Raw genomic sequence first — 13,929 nt, forward strand, 5'->3', positions numbered from 1 at the left:
TTATCACTTGCAGTAGCTACATAACGTTTCACATGCAATTCATTTTTGTTGATCATTTAAATGCAATGTCAGGTCTAGTAAAACATTTAAATTGAAGATTTTGGAAATTTTTAAAATACAAATGCATAACTTTGCGAGAATTAACATAACCAATCTTGGATTTTACTCACAGACTTAAACAAATTAATACCTAAATTGGCTAAATCATTTAATTTTTTTTTTTTTTTTACTTTAAGTTGGTGGGTTTTAATAAATGGTGATATTAAAAGAACACAATGACGAAGAAATTTGTCAACTAAACAATCTAATGAAAAGTTTCGCTGAGACATTGATGTTGTTTAATATTTCCTCAAGTTTGCAATGACAAAATAACTAAAAAGAAATGATTCTCTTATATCAATACTATTAACTTTAATATATTTGTTCATAAACTGTAAAACTATTAGGAGATACGTTTATTATCTTCATATGTGTTGGTTTCATAACCCTTAAAACTGCAATACGAAAGGTATTAGGATTTGAGATTATACGGGCAGACTGGATTAGTAGCAAATAGAATGCATGCGTATATAATAAGAGTAACTTAAGTTTTGAACAGAACAGAACAAATTAAAAGTAACAAAACATAAACTAAACATTGTTATATTTTTAGATAATAAAAGCCAAGAAAACGTAAATTATGTCTTTTACGTTTGAGACAAGGTCATTCCTTTGTTCTAAACTTTGGTTCTCATTCTTTCCACGACATTAAGAAACGGATCCAAAATTAAAGAAATTGGTGATTCTTCTATTTGTTAAAAAAGTTTTAAGGATTGACTTAAAGTTAACGAAAAAATACACACACAATTCAAATTTAGGTCAGCATTTACTAGACTAGACTCGATATGGAACACATTTCAAAATGTGTTTAAAAAAGTTGAATTGTGTTAAAAGATAAATCGTTTAAACTCGTTCAAGAATTGAGCTTACGTTGTTTAAAAAGTGTAATAATAAACCATCAACGCAAAGTTCACAGGAAAATAATGTTTATATGAAAATAAACAGTTGTTTAGAAGAACTTACATGAAAACACAGCCTATAGTTAAATTGACACTGAATATAAGTAACTTTCCTCATTTAATAGGTAATACACACTCTCAAATGGTTGCCGTATTTCTCTTATGATTCGCTTATCGGTTAACACAGTTCTTTATGGGAATAATATTTCATTTCATAGATAGAAAAAATACTGTGAACACCCATATGGTAATTCAATGAATAATAATACTAAATACCTAACTTTTCTAAAATGCATTTTTATTTTTTATCTTGAGTTTTTATCTGGTCAAAACCCATTTTAACCGATAAAGAGTTTTCAAGTTTGTGTATGGTGTGTTCCAAATAACGATGTTTATAAACAATAAAGGCAACAAAATAAACATTTAATGAGTACTGTCAAAACAGTGTTCAATACATGTGTAAACTGCAGGTTTTTCATAGGTAAAAATAGTTCTTTTTGTAAATTAAGGTATTTTTAATAATTAGAATATTAAACCAAACGCAAAGTAAGACTATAGTTGTAAGGCAGTATTTGAAAGATTTTTTTGGTTCTTTTAGAAATCAACATTCATTTTTACTGCTAATTTTGAAAGAAATAAGTAATTTACAACATATTTTAACTGCGCTTGTCTTCATTGCTTAAGAAATTAAATCTGTTAGTAAACACGTTTTTCTTAAATGTGTACAAACTTTAGAAAAATAAATAAAACATCCAAAAATGGAAGTTTTAAAATGTTTCTAATATTTAAAATGTTAACTTTTTCAAAACTACAAAACAAGTTCAGATATTTATAAACTGCTAAGATCTCATTAGGAAGTTCTTAAAATGTGACATAGTAGTAACAATATTAGTATGTATTTTATAGGTATAGATCATTCTAATTGTTAAGAAGATACATTAGAAAATATATAAATAATATAAGTCAATATTCAACATTTTAAAACTAATTCACTGCGCTCACGTTCCAGCTAGTTATGTAACGAACAATTCGAATAAAGGCTATCAAAATGACGTACGACTCTTGAACATATGAAATGTTAGTGTTATTTGTTGCGTAATAACTAACTGCACTGGAAGTAAACGTTAGAAATATTATAAGAACTGTAAAACTTTACAGAAATACAGGCTACTATGTAGAACAAAATATTAAAGATATTCCATGGTCTAGTTTGACAAATGAGAAAGAAGTTCAAAGTTTGCATTCTTTTCTGACATATAAAGAAAAAAACATTCTTGAATTTAATGGATGAAAAAAAGTGAGGTCTAATGTAATATAAAAATACTTCACATAAATTGGTCAATACACTAACATGATAGCGGTTTGACTAATCAATTGATTTTGTCTCTAAGGAAGGCAGTTTTCCCTTGTTTTCATCTTTAGTAAACATGGTGAGGTACTGTAAACACTTCGTTTGCTAGGTTTCTTTGAATAACACTGCATTGTCTTTCTTACTGACATCTTGCGCAGTGATGTCAGTTTAGAACAGTTTAGGCAACTCTTTTCTCACGTATCTTCTGTTTCCTCTCGTTAACGACTTCTGAAATACGAGTATATTCTAAAAAGTACAACCAGACTTTCACTGAGAAGAAGTGTCTTTGGAACCCTCTCACGCGTTGAGCTGAAGTGATGACTAGCTATTATGTACTGCGTGGTACTAACGGTCTTGAAATACGAGGAAGTACAAGTCACTGATGTACAATTTTGTGATGAACCTAAGCACGTAAGGGGCAGGAATCTATTCAATGAATGCATCCAAGGCTTTTAAACGACGCCATTTCAGATAAATGCCTTATACTTTAGTTTCCGGTCCTTCGCTGCCATGCTTGAAAGAATCTCGAAGATGCACGAGATCCACCGCGCAAATGTGACCAAAGGTTTTGTTATACCACTCGAGAGACCTCCCCCTGGTAGATGTATAAACAAATTAAAGCATGTGGAGTGTAAACAGTATTAATGATACACAAAACACTTTAATAATTATTTTCTACTAGGTTTACGACCTAGCGAAAAACACTGGCCTTAACTACGATAGTTTGGATGCTATAACCAACTCCTCGACTTAGCGATATTTATAAGAATGATCAATGCCAGAAAAAAAAATCGGAGGCCTTGGCGAAACTTAACATTTTAATATTTGTCACACACAGATAAGAATAACGGTTTGGTTGTTAAAACAATACATTGATACATTTTTAAAAAATGGCAATAAACCTTTGAACAATTAATTAGTGCATGTATTGAAAAGAAAAAGAAACAAAAAAAACCTACGAGGGAAATCAGTTTTATCTTTAATTAATATTACCCAATATTTCTCAATAATAACCAGAACTTCCAAAACTTTCCTTTAATAGTAAAGAATTGCATTTTTTTATAAATATTTGTGGATAAAACACATAACTGCAAAATATCAGTTACAGGTCTGAAAATCTGGAATGAAATACATACGTACAAATCAAAGCTTATTCATGGCTTTATATTTCAAGACAATTATTCTTGGCCAACAATAACATTTACCAAATTGTGGTCCATATTTATTCTAATCAGTATGGAACCGTAATAAAATAGTAAATTAAACATACCTGGAATCAATTCGAGAATAATGGGAAACACGAGACTTGCCCGCTCCACATGGTTCGATGTGGTAATTGGAAGTCAAGACAGTAACTCGAACTCCGTCTAACACGGGAGCAGCATCAAAGTGATCGACTGATTGCTCCACAAGTAAACACGACCCTCTACGAAGGTCAGTTTTCCAGGACCTTGTTTAAAGAATCACAACTTTTACAGGAATTCGAAATTCGTATGAAAGAAACTTTATTTCAATTTTTTTCCAAAACTGTTTGAGCTAATATTTCCTGCTTTTAGCTTTAAATATTATATATTTAAGCATATTTGGTGCATTTATATTCATTAGGAAAATCTACTTTATTCTATTGTCGTGAATTTAATTGGTAATAACATATTAGCATTGCCATCTGTTGACCAGTTACGCAATTACTACAATAAAACATTAAAATCGTTTGTTTGTTTGTTTTAATAAAAATACCTATTACAGCTTATCATAATTCTTAAATATATAGTATTCCATAGGTCACAACAGAAGGTTTGGAGATATATATTACAATGTGAATTAAATACAGTGGGTTAGCATTAGTTTGATTGCAAAGTAAATTGTATAAACATTGCAATAATTGTTTTTGTTGCCAAAATATAGAAAAGTATAAGTAATATATATATTCAAAACGTTTTTTCCTTCAGTAACACTACTTTTAAATAAATAGACATCTATTACAGCTTCATCTCATTTTAGGTACTATGAAACAAGACTTGATTATTTACTGTAGCTGTTGACTCTTTGATCCCATTAGCTTGAAATGTAAAAACGTAAGTTAAATCTGGAGATTCGCGGATATTTGTTTAAGAACATAACATTATGTAACATAAATTTTGTTCCTGGATAGTATATGTTATTTCTTAAATTCTTATGTTGTAAAAGTACAGAAAATGGCCACTATTCCCTTAAAACTTTGCTTTTGTGACCTGGATAATGAAATTTAGAAATTAACCTATTTTCTAGGTAAAAACGGGCAAATTTGCATATTTTCACTTACATAAAGTTTGAATAAAACAACATATAAATCAAGATTTATATGTATTTATACTAAAGTTATACAAAAATGTTTAGAAGTGAGTAGTTTTTCGACATTTGCAACTGTAATGTAAATCACTTTCACGTATCTGCCCACAAATACCGTCTCCTATCATGTTTCCGTTATACACTCCTTGGTAGCGGCGTTCAAAATCCATTATATCTTGGTAAAAGCGCTTGCCTTGCTCCTCTGAGTATGCTCCCATGTTCTCCTTGAATTTATCATGATGAGCGTCAAGGATATTGACTTTCATGGACATCCTACAGCCCACTTTGCCGTGTTTCTTCACCAGAACCTCAACTAGTTCCACGTAATTTTCGTTCTTGTGATTGCCAAAGAAGCCCCGAACCACTGTGACAAAGCTGCCTCGAGATTTTTTTCCCTTCTTACTGAGCTTCTTGGGAAATTCTATGCACTCCAGGATCTTCTTTATTTGTGGTCCAACGAATACACCAGCTTTTATTTTTGCCTCAGACAGCTTAGGAAAGAAGTCTCGAAGGTACTTGAAGGCTGCAAACTCCTTATTAAGAGCTGTGACATATTGTTTCATAAGACCCAATTTTATGTGCAATGGTAAGAACAACACCTTCTGGAGATCCACTAGTGGCTCACATTTGACATTGTGCCTCTCCACAGAGAACTCGGTCCGTTGTGGCTAGTTCTTCCTGTTGTAGTGTGCTGCGGTGTCCCTGCTGTCCCATAGGCAAAGATAACAGGTAAACTTGGTAAGGCCTCTTTGGAGACCCAGCAGAAATGCCAACATTCTGCAGTATCCGATAACCTCCCAGCAATACTAATCATGCTTCAAGACTCTCTAGCAAGGGCTTGACGCTGTTGTATTCCTCTTTATGGGGAGCACCAAATGAGCCAGGGGAAGAGAGGTATACTTATTCCCGTTATGAAGCAGCACAGCTTTGAGGCTTTTGGTCGAGCTATCAGTGAAGAGGCGCCACTCGTTCGGGTTAAAGCCAGTCTTGAGAAGTGAAGTTCTACAACATTATAGAAAATTATTGTAAGTTCTTGGAAATTCTTTTAACTTCGAGAAAATTCTCTTTCAGCTACTCAGCTCTGAATCTACCTGAAATGTTCTGGAAAATGAGTAAATTTGAAAATTTCATTACCTAGGTCACAAAAGCAAAGTTTGAAAAGAAAAATAGGTGTTTTATGTTTATTTTACGCATAAGCAATTGGAAAATTACACTTTCTGCCCAGGAACAAGAAAAAGTAAATATTTTGTTACATAATGTAATGAACATTTATAGTTTCTGTGTAACTAAATTTTCTCTATATAATGCATAGCAAGGGGGAGATATATGGCTAACTCAAATACAACTTCCAATATAGGCGTATAAAATTTTAACAGTAGAAAAGCAGCCTTTTTTAAACGAAATATTGTTTTAAATGAACCTTCGTGTCTTTTAAAGTAATTACGCTAGAAATCTGTGTAATAAAATTTAATATTATGTGTATTGATTTTTTTTTTACTCCTCCACTTCATACGTAATATAGGTGCTGGCTCCCTGAAGACACTGATTATGTAGTGTACAAAGCATTGAGTGCCTGTTTGTTACGGTCCTCTAATGTTTATCTATTATTGGCTGGTAATTTCTGTCTGACCCTGTTGTTAAGTTTCTTAAAATTTATATATATTTATTTTTAAAAAAATCTCATTTCAAGGGGTAATAACAATATTGTTTACACGAGAATTATGATGTTTTTAGCTTATTTAAATTACAAAAAAAAATAAATCGACTTTTCAATACCCCTATAATCTTTGCGGTACCTTATTTACTGTTCTACAAAATGTTTGGGTACATTATACCTAACCGATTTTATTGTAGGCTGACAAGACAACAACAACAATAATTACAAAAATGCCACTTTAAATGGATTTTACTTTCCTTGTAAAGTTTACAAAAGAAACCCTTAACAGTCAATAATAAAGGTTTCAGAGGTATTTTTTAACTGGTTCTTTACAGTTGAAAATGCTTTTTGCCCGAACGTTCTATGAAGGTTTTGTGCTATTCCTTGCGATTCCTATTATGAACCACTATCGTGATTATTGATTATATATTTTTGTTTTCCATTAGATTAATAAACGTTTAATTCAAGACGTATCTTGTGAATCCACAAACTTTCTTTCGTGCGCAGCACATGTTGAAATGTTTAGAAACGATATTTACGTCGCAGTCCTGTAAACAGTGGTGAAAAATGAACGACTAATTACTTACTGTATTTTGCGTAAGCTTTTTAATACGCGAGCTCAAACAGTGTATGGTAAAGCCCACGTAGCCAAAGTTACATTTCGGACATGTAACTTTATATATGACGTGAGAGTGATGCGTAATTAGGATCCTGTTTTTATATTCAAAATAATTATTTAAATGAAACAATAGCTTAAACATAATTCTAAACTTAATGTGAGGGTAAATGTTATTATTCAAAATAGATTTAATCTTTTATTATTTAATTATACTGAACGGTTACCAGTAAATAGTGAAATATGATAAAGTATTTCTTTTATCTTCAGCTTGTTTACTAGTTTTAGGAATGTACAAACCTTTCAAATTTTTTTTTAATAACAGTATCAATTAATTGTATAGGAATACTATTTTTCAGTAAAACAACCATTATGTTTTGTATATCTTCATGAAAAGAGGAAAAATAACTACGTCATAGGCTCGATGAATTAAATTATAAATTGTTTTGTTTTAAATTCAAAAGTTAAAAACTGTCAAAATTAACATATTAACTTGTAAAAGTTGGCTTATGTCAGCACTTATGTTAAAACTTCTACTTAAATTAACAATCTTAGTGAAAACTCTTAACTGTTTGTTCTGCAACTGTAAATCTAATATCTTTAGGTTGATTAATCAAATAATTTTGAAATTCTAAAGTAACAGATTTATTTTTGAAAACTAAAAAGAAGTCATCAGTATATCTCCTATAATATAAAGGTTCAACTTCTACCAGACACGTTTTAACCATTTTTCTTCATAATAATTTAAAAATAAATTAGTTCAACATGATGCAACACTTGAACCCATGAATACCCCCATCAGGTTGTTCGTAAGTAGATCCATTGAAAAAAAACCAAAAAAAACTCGACTCTTTAAATTGCCACTTAATTCAATTTCTCAATTTAAAGGTAAACTGGTGTACAAAGTCTCAGTGTAAAAACTGACAATATAAACAGGTGCGTCAAAAGCCAGTAAAAATGAATTCAAAACTAGTTTTTACCGTGAATTTATTGGTTACCTGAGATTCATGAAACTACCAGAAAACTTCCTAGATATAAGTGACCATACCTATACCTGATGGCCTGATGGAACAATTGAATTTATGTATTTTAGCATGCGCAAAATACTATATAATAATCAGTCATCCATTCTTCACCCCTTCTTTTTTAAAAGGCTGCGACGTAAATGTTGTTTCTAAACACTTCTATATCTTGGACAGTGCGTGTAGCAATGAGATGCTACCCGGGAAAGAAAGTTTGTAGATTTACAAAATACGTACTGATTTAAACGTTAATCAAATCGCTTCACTTTCCTCCTTAAGGCTAGAATGATATATAACAATAAGTATTTCGTGTTTTTTTTATTCCATATATTCTTAACAAAACTATTTTATTTTCTAATTACTTTATTTCTGATCTATGTCATTAGCTCTTCTTTTGATCACATGATTTAAATAATTTAAAAGTATCTACGTAACTTGTTTACACAAAGTGAAATTATTTAAGAGACGTAAGTACAATTAATCTTAAGTATGTTGGAATATATAAATAATATTCTATAATCCTTTAAATGTTACCAATTATATCTATTACTATAATTAAGTTCAGCAAATATATTTCTTTGCATATTCAACACCTATTAGCGTTGTAGAAGACTGAGCTCAAAGTTTGTATTTAACATGAAGATTTTACACATAAATTTGATTATTTTGGCTTCTAATAACCTGAAATATGGGTAATTATGTAATGAAAGTTTATCGTACAAAAATATTTGAGTGTTTATAGAGAATATATATATACATGTAGGCGTAGTCACTAATTATGGAAATACCTAATAATTATAATGAGATATAAACGTGTCTACCAGTTTTTTATAGAAGATTGACGATACATACGGACTTCAAATAATTATTCATAAATCATCAAAGAACAGCAGGTAATTTTCTTAGCTGTTAAATAATTATGGAAACATTAAGCACTTTTAATAAAGAAATTGCAAAGGTCATCTTAACATTTACCTGAAAACACAATAGTCTCTTTTAGGAAGAGGCCAGAGGGAAGAACGCACGTAATGAAACACTTCGCTCTGCTTATCTAATCTACAGACAACTCGAGACTTCAGCAACCTGTTGTCCCATACATTTCTGAAATAAGAAATACATATTACAGCTTATATAGGTATTAATGTCTCTGATAAAAAATAATTTTTCATTTTTAAAATTTTGAACACAGCAGCCACAATAATATTAAAGCAGAGTCTTGAAAGCTTCTATACCAGTACAAATATCGTACAATTTTAAAACTTAATTATTTTCTTAATGGCAGATCATTTAGGAATGGAACATCCCATGACCAAAAAAATAAAACTCCTGAACTGATAACATTTTAATAAATACGTAGAAGGCACTAATGAAATCAGTTCGATATATTTGAATGACCAAATTACAGTTTTCATGATCTAAGTTTGGGAATGTCATTACCATACTTCTATCATAAAGAACGACATTCCAAAAAAACTTGTTTTTTTAAGTATTGTAATTCCTTTTTTAAACACATTTGTATAAAATTAAACTTACAAAACAATAATTTTTTTTCACTTATATCACTGAGTGGGCATATCCTTGTTTATAACATCCAAATACGTTTAAAAAAGTCAAAGAATGTTAAAACCTTTTTATTAAGGCTTTCGAATATTTGCTTGCACTTTGACGAAAATCGCAATACCATCCATTACAACAATAATAAAAGAGTATTAATGTTTGTTTTGATGGAAATATTAAAATTACATGTTTAATGCTTTACTAGAATCAGTACTTTTAAAAACAAATTAAGGTCTTATACATAAGATTTAAATAGCTAATTCACACGGCATTCTAAAGCTAAGTACTGTTTTATTCCTATTAATTATTTTATATGTAAAACAAACTGATATTTATAGTCCTATTTATATTAATTTATCATTTAAAATATGAGTTTAATGCTTTGAGTTATAATTATTTGTTTTAATATCACTGCAACACTGTTTGTTTGTTTTTTTGGAATTTCGCACAAAGCTACTCGAGGGCTATCTGTGCTAGCCGTCCCTAATTTAGCAGTGTAAGACTAGAGGGAAGGCAGCTAGTCATCACCACCCACCGCCAACTCTTGGGATACTCTTTTACCAACGAATAGTGGGATTGACCGTCACATTATACACCCCCACGGCTGGGAGGGCGAGCATGTTTAGCGCGACGCGGGCGCGAACCCGCGACCCTCGGATTACGAGTCGCACGCCTTACGCGCTCGGCCATGCCAGGCCCACTGCAACACTGAAATGAAGTGTTAAAGCATGCAACCTATACATTTTATAGTGAATAAAAATATAATCACAAACAATTAAGGTACACACTTTCTAACATCTTCCAACGTGAGGCATTCTGTTATCTTAAAAAATATTTGTGAATGATGTTATGAGATACCAATCTCTTTTTATTCTCTCAAATCAATTAGTGTTTCAAAATCATATCCAATTATCTTAGTCGGTTTGTACTTATTGTATATTCAGTTGTAATAAAAACATTCAACTAGCATGCAAAAAGTCGAAATATGAATTAATATTCACCTTTTCACTTTATTCTTTAGTTATAGTTTTAAGTAAAACAAATTAAAATATTTTATTTTGACTCTCTCCTTAACTTTTGAAATAGCAGAGCTGATGAAAATTTTATTATAAAAAGCAAAGTAACAAAAACTTTGACACTGACGAAGTACTGAAGTGCTTATTTACACAACTGTTTTATCATTATTTTTGAATTACCTTTCTCGTAAAATTCTGTTGAGTACCTCGACAGGTGGCGCTTCAACGTCAACAATGATCCTCCATAATCTTAAAGGGTGAGGATCATCAACTTTCTTAAAAGATATTTCTACGTTTTCAGTGTTCTGTACTGCTATCCACTTTGCTTTGTCCTTTGAATTCTAACACGGAGTAATAAATAATTTAAACACAGAAATTTCATGATGTCACTGATAAAACTCGTATTATTCTTAGTAACTGAAAATCAAAACAGTTGAAGTGTTGAACATTTCTTTTTATTTTAACACAAATTTAGCAATTCATGTAATAAAAAGTGAGGTTTTAATTGTTTTCGATTTTAATTAACAAAGTATTTTGTAAGTTTCTGGCATTTCTGGAGTGAAAACCCAAAATATATAGTTAATTAATTATTAACATATTTTCAACTACTGAGCGATTTGTTCATTTATAATAATTAAAGGTTTTTCAATAACCATTATTTCCTAATTTATCTAATATATAATACTAGAACGTAATTTTACTTTTTGTTAGAGGTGCGTAGATTGTTATCAATAACGCGCGTACATTAATGGTGGTCTGAAATGCTAAGTTAACGATTATATTGTACTAGAAAACAGAAACACAATAAACAAATACGGGTATTTAATTCTATAAAAAAACATAAAACGATTAATAACAGAATTAAAGAAACATACACACGTATATATAACACAAGATTTTAACATGTGTTATATTCCTGTTTATCATAAAATGATACCAGATTATTAACATGTCAATAATTAGTTAAAGATATGAAATTTCGGATCTTTATCTCACTTTTTATTTTAAGAAAAATGTTCACATTTATTGATCGAATTATTTCCAACCGAACTAACACTAAACAAAGTAATTACATGAAAAAACGTAAAATGTTTACTACAGTTTTCATGCTTTTCGTTTGAATTTTCCTTATTTTATCATTTTCACGCAAACTATTTAAGCTAGGATTTTCTGCAGATATGATATGTTAGGTCAACAAATACTGATCTAATTGAAAAAAAAAAATAATGCGTTCAAATAAACAAAATCACGTAGACGTAACTTTATTCAATAAAACTACATGTAAAGAAATAAAATCAAGTAATTGTATTTATAATAGTATACAGAGTATGAAATAGTTATGAGCTTCAGCGTATGACAGTTTTACGAGAAAAACAAAGAAACTCATAAAAACGAAATATAGAACCGATATTAAAGAAACAAATTGCTAAAAGATATTTACAACAGTCTATGGAATGCAGTGAAGCTAAATTATTGCAAAATAAATGTAAAATTTTAATAAAGACAAACGTAGCGGAATACGTAGAAATGTCTTGATGCGTGTTCATAAAGTGAAACACATACTGATTTGAACGAACTACGTGGGCGTATTTTAGACTTAAATAACTCGAGACAGCTCATAAAAAATGTATTTAGTGTAATGCTCTGTTTTTATTTTTTTATTTTGAAAATTACACAAGGGGTTAAGTGTTGTTTGCGTGAAAAGTTACAATAATATACAGTCGTCTGACTAAGCAAAAAAAAAGGAGCAAAATAATTCCGAATGGAAAAGCCAATGTGCAATCCCTACTTCTCGAACAAAGGTCTTTCTAACGATGAGACTTGTAGCGTTTTGTCAAGAAATTTGCAAGACAAACAAGGACAAGCATTTTATTTATATATATGTATATTCAATATTGTGTCTCCAAAGGGTAAATAGATATAACGTTATCTCCATTTTAATTAAGATTTATATTGGGTTGAACTTTCAAAAGGTTTTCGTCGTTATCATGATAGAAACTTTTCACAAATTTGTAAATATTTTAACAGTATATCTGCCTTAGGCAATTGTCGAAACCCAAACATATAAAATGATTCGTTTTAAAGATATAAAAAAACTGTAACAAAAGTTTGCAAAGGTATTTATGATGCTGTCTATCCTTAGTTTTGTTAAACGAACTAGAAGTTTAAAACAAAACACAATAACAGTATCGACCGAACGTGAACCGGAGTCGTTTAGAAAAGATTCATTAAGGTACCAAAGTAACGTTGTTTACAAACGACAATGTATCAGTACTAACTCGCTGAAACTCTTGAATACAGTCATCTACAATAGATTTCCAGTTATGATATCCATTATCAGTAAAACAGTGTAGCTTCTCTAGCGTTGATGGACTCCATTGAGGTAAAACTAACCGCTTAAGAATGTTTTCTGAAACCTGCAAAAAAGAAGCAAGAAACAATTTATTTATAAAATGTTCTATAGAATGCTTTTAAACAAAGTCGGTAACAATTCGACTCTGTCACTTCAATTTTAAGCCAATTACCGAACATTTAAATTTGACAGTGCCATTGTTTAGATTCTACGTGTAGAAACAATGTAAACAAATATATGACATGTAAAATTGCAGCATTTTAATCATATCTGTTAGCATACTGAAGCGTATAACATGCTGTAACATAGAACTTCCACTCATTTGTTGTGTAGCTTGAAATTCACCACCGCATGTCATACAAAACAAGGATTAAGAATTCGAAACCAAGTCTTCAATATCTGCTTAGAAAGAAGATCCACCGGACATTTTACACTGACGCTATACAGTGACGCCCATTTAAAATAATTTAGTATGCGCGTATTTGAAAAACATCAAATATGAGACAGCTAGGCAAATCAACTAATAACAAGTAATTTTTTGCAGTAGCTTGAATTGTTTTATAGTTTCGAATTCTGAAAGATGCTGGGGGACAACATTCTTTTGGAAATTTACACTTAATCTATGTAATATTTAGTTTTTCATAATTCAATTTATATGTAAATATCAAACATCCGTGCAATAATTGTGCAAAGATACCTTAACCATAAGTAACAAAGTCTAGAAAGCCTTGTACCGAGAAAAGATGTTTGTAGTTCATTATCATGAAAGTTAAACATTCGTGCGCTGCTCGGATCTCATTCAGTTCTCGTTGGTCGGGAACCCCTACTGTTTTACTTCTTCGTGAACTAACACGTTTATTGTTAACCGTTGTTGTAAGATGGAATAAAGATGGCGCCAAACATGCAGCCAAGTTGGTAGCTGTCATCTGAAAAAAAAACAAAAAACTTGCTATCAAATTCTTGGGTCGTAAATTGGATACATTAGTTAAATCAATTATATTATATATTTACTATGTGCGAAAGCTACTTTC

The 13,929-nt window shown here is 30.6% G+C and overlaps 1 protein-coding gene across 14 annotated transcripts in view; it reads right to left on the reverse strand.

Annotated features, from left to right (window-relative positions):
- Window positions 1-1,008: 1,008 nt before the first annotated feature.
- Window positions 1,009-13,929, reverse strand: part of LOC143253229 (uncharacterized) — a 146,306-nt gene continuing 133,385 nt past the window's right edge. For 13 of the 14 annotated variants that reach the window (XM_076506722.1, XM_076506716.1, XM_076506717.1 and 10 more), the window contains 6 exons: window positions 13,633-13,824; window positions 12,825-12,962; window positions 10,726-10,886; window positions 8,948-9,073; window positions 3,620-3,799; window positions 1,009-2,944 (listed from right to left, as the gene is read on the reverse strand). In XM_076506722.1, the coding sequence (XP_076362837.1) occupies window positions 2,830-2,944; window positions 3,620-3,799; window positions 8,948-9,073; window positions 10,726-10,886; window positions 12,825-12,962; window positions 13,633-13,824 (912 nt within the window). In that variant the 3' untranslated portion in view covers window positions 1,009-2,829. Of the gene's footprint in view, window positions 2,945-3,619; window positions 3,800-4,870; window positions 5,680-8,947; window positions 9,074-10,725; window positions 10,887-12,824; window positions 12,963-13,632; window positions 13,825-13,929 lie in introns of those variants that run through there. The other variant, XR_013029455.1, reaches the window with a different exon arrangement.

Source organism: Tachypleus tridentatus, chromosome 6 (assembly GCF_004210375.1).
Source record: "Tachypleus tridentatus isolate NWPU-2018 chromosome 6, ASM421037v1, whole genome shotgun sequence".
NCBI lineage: Eukaryota > Metazoa > Arthropoda > Merostomata > Xiphosura > Limulidae > Tachypleus > Tachypleus tridentatus.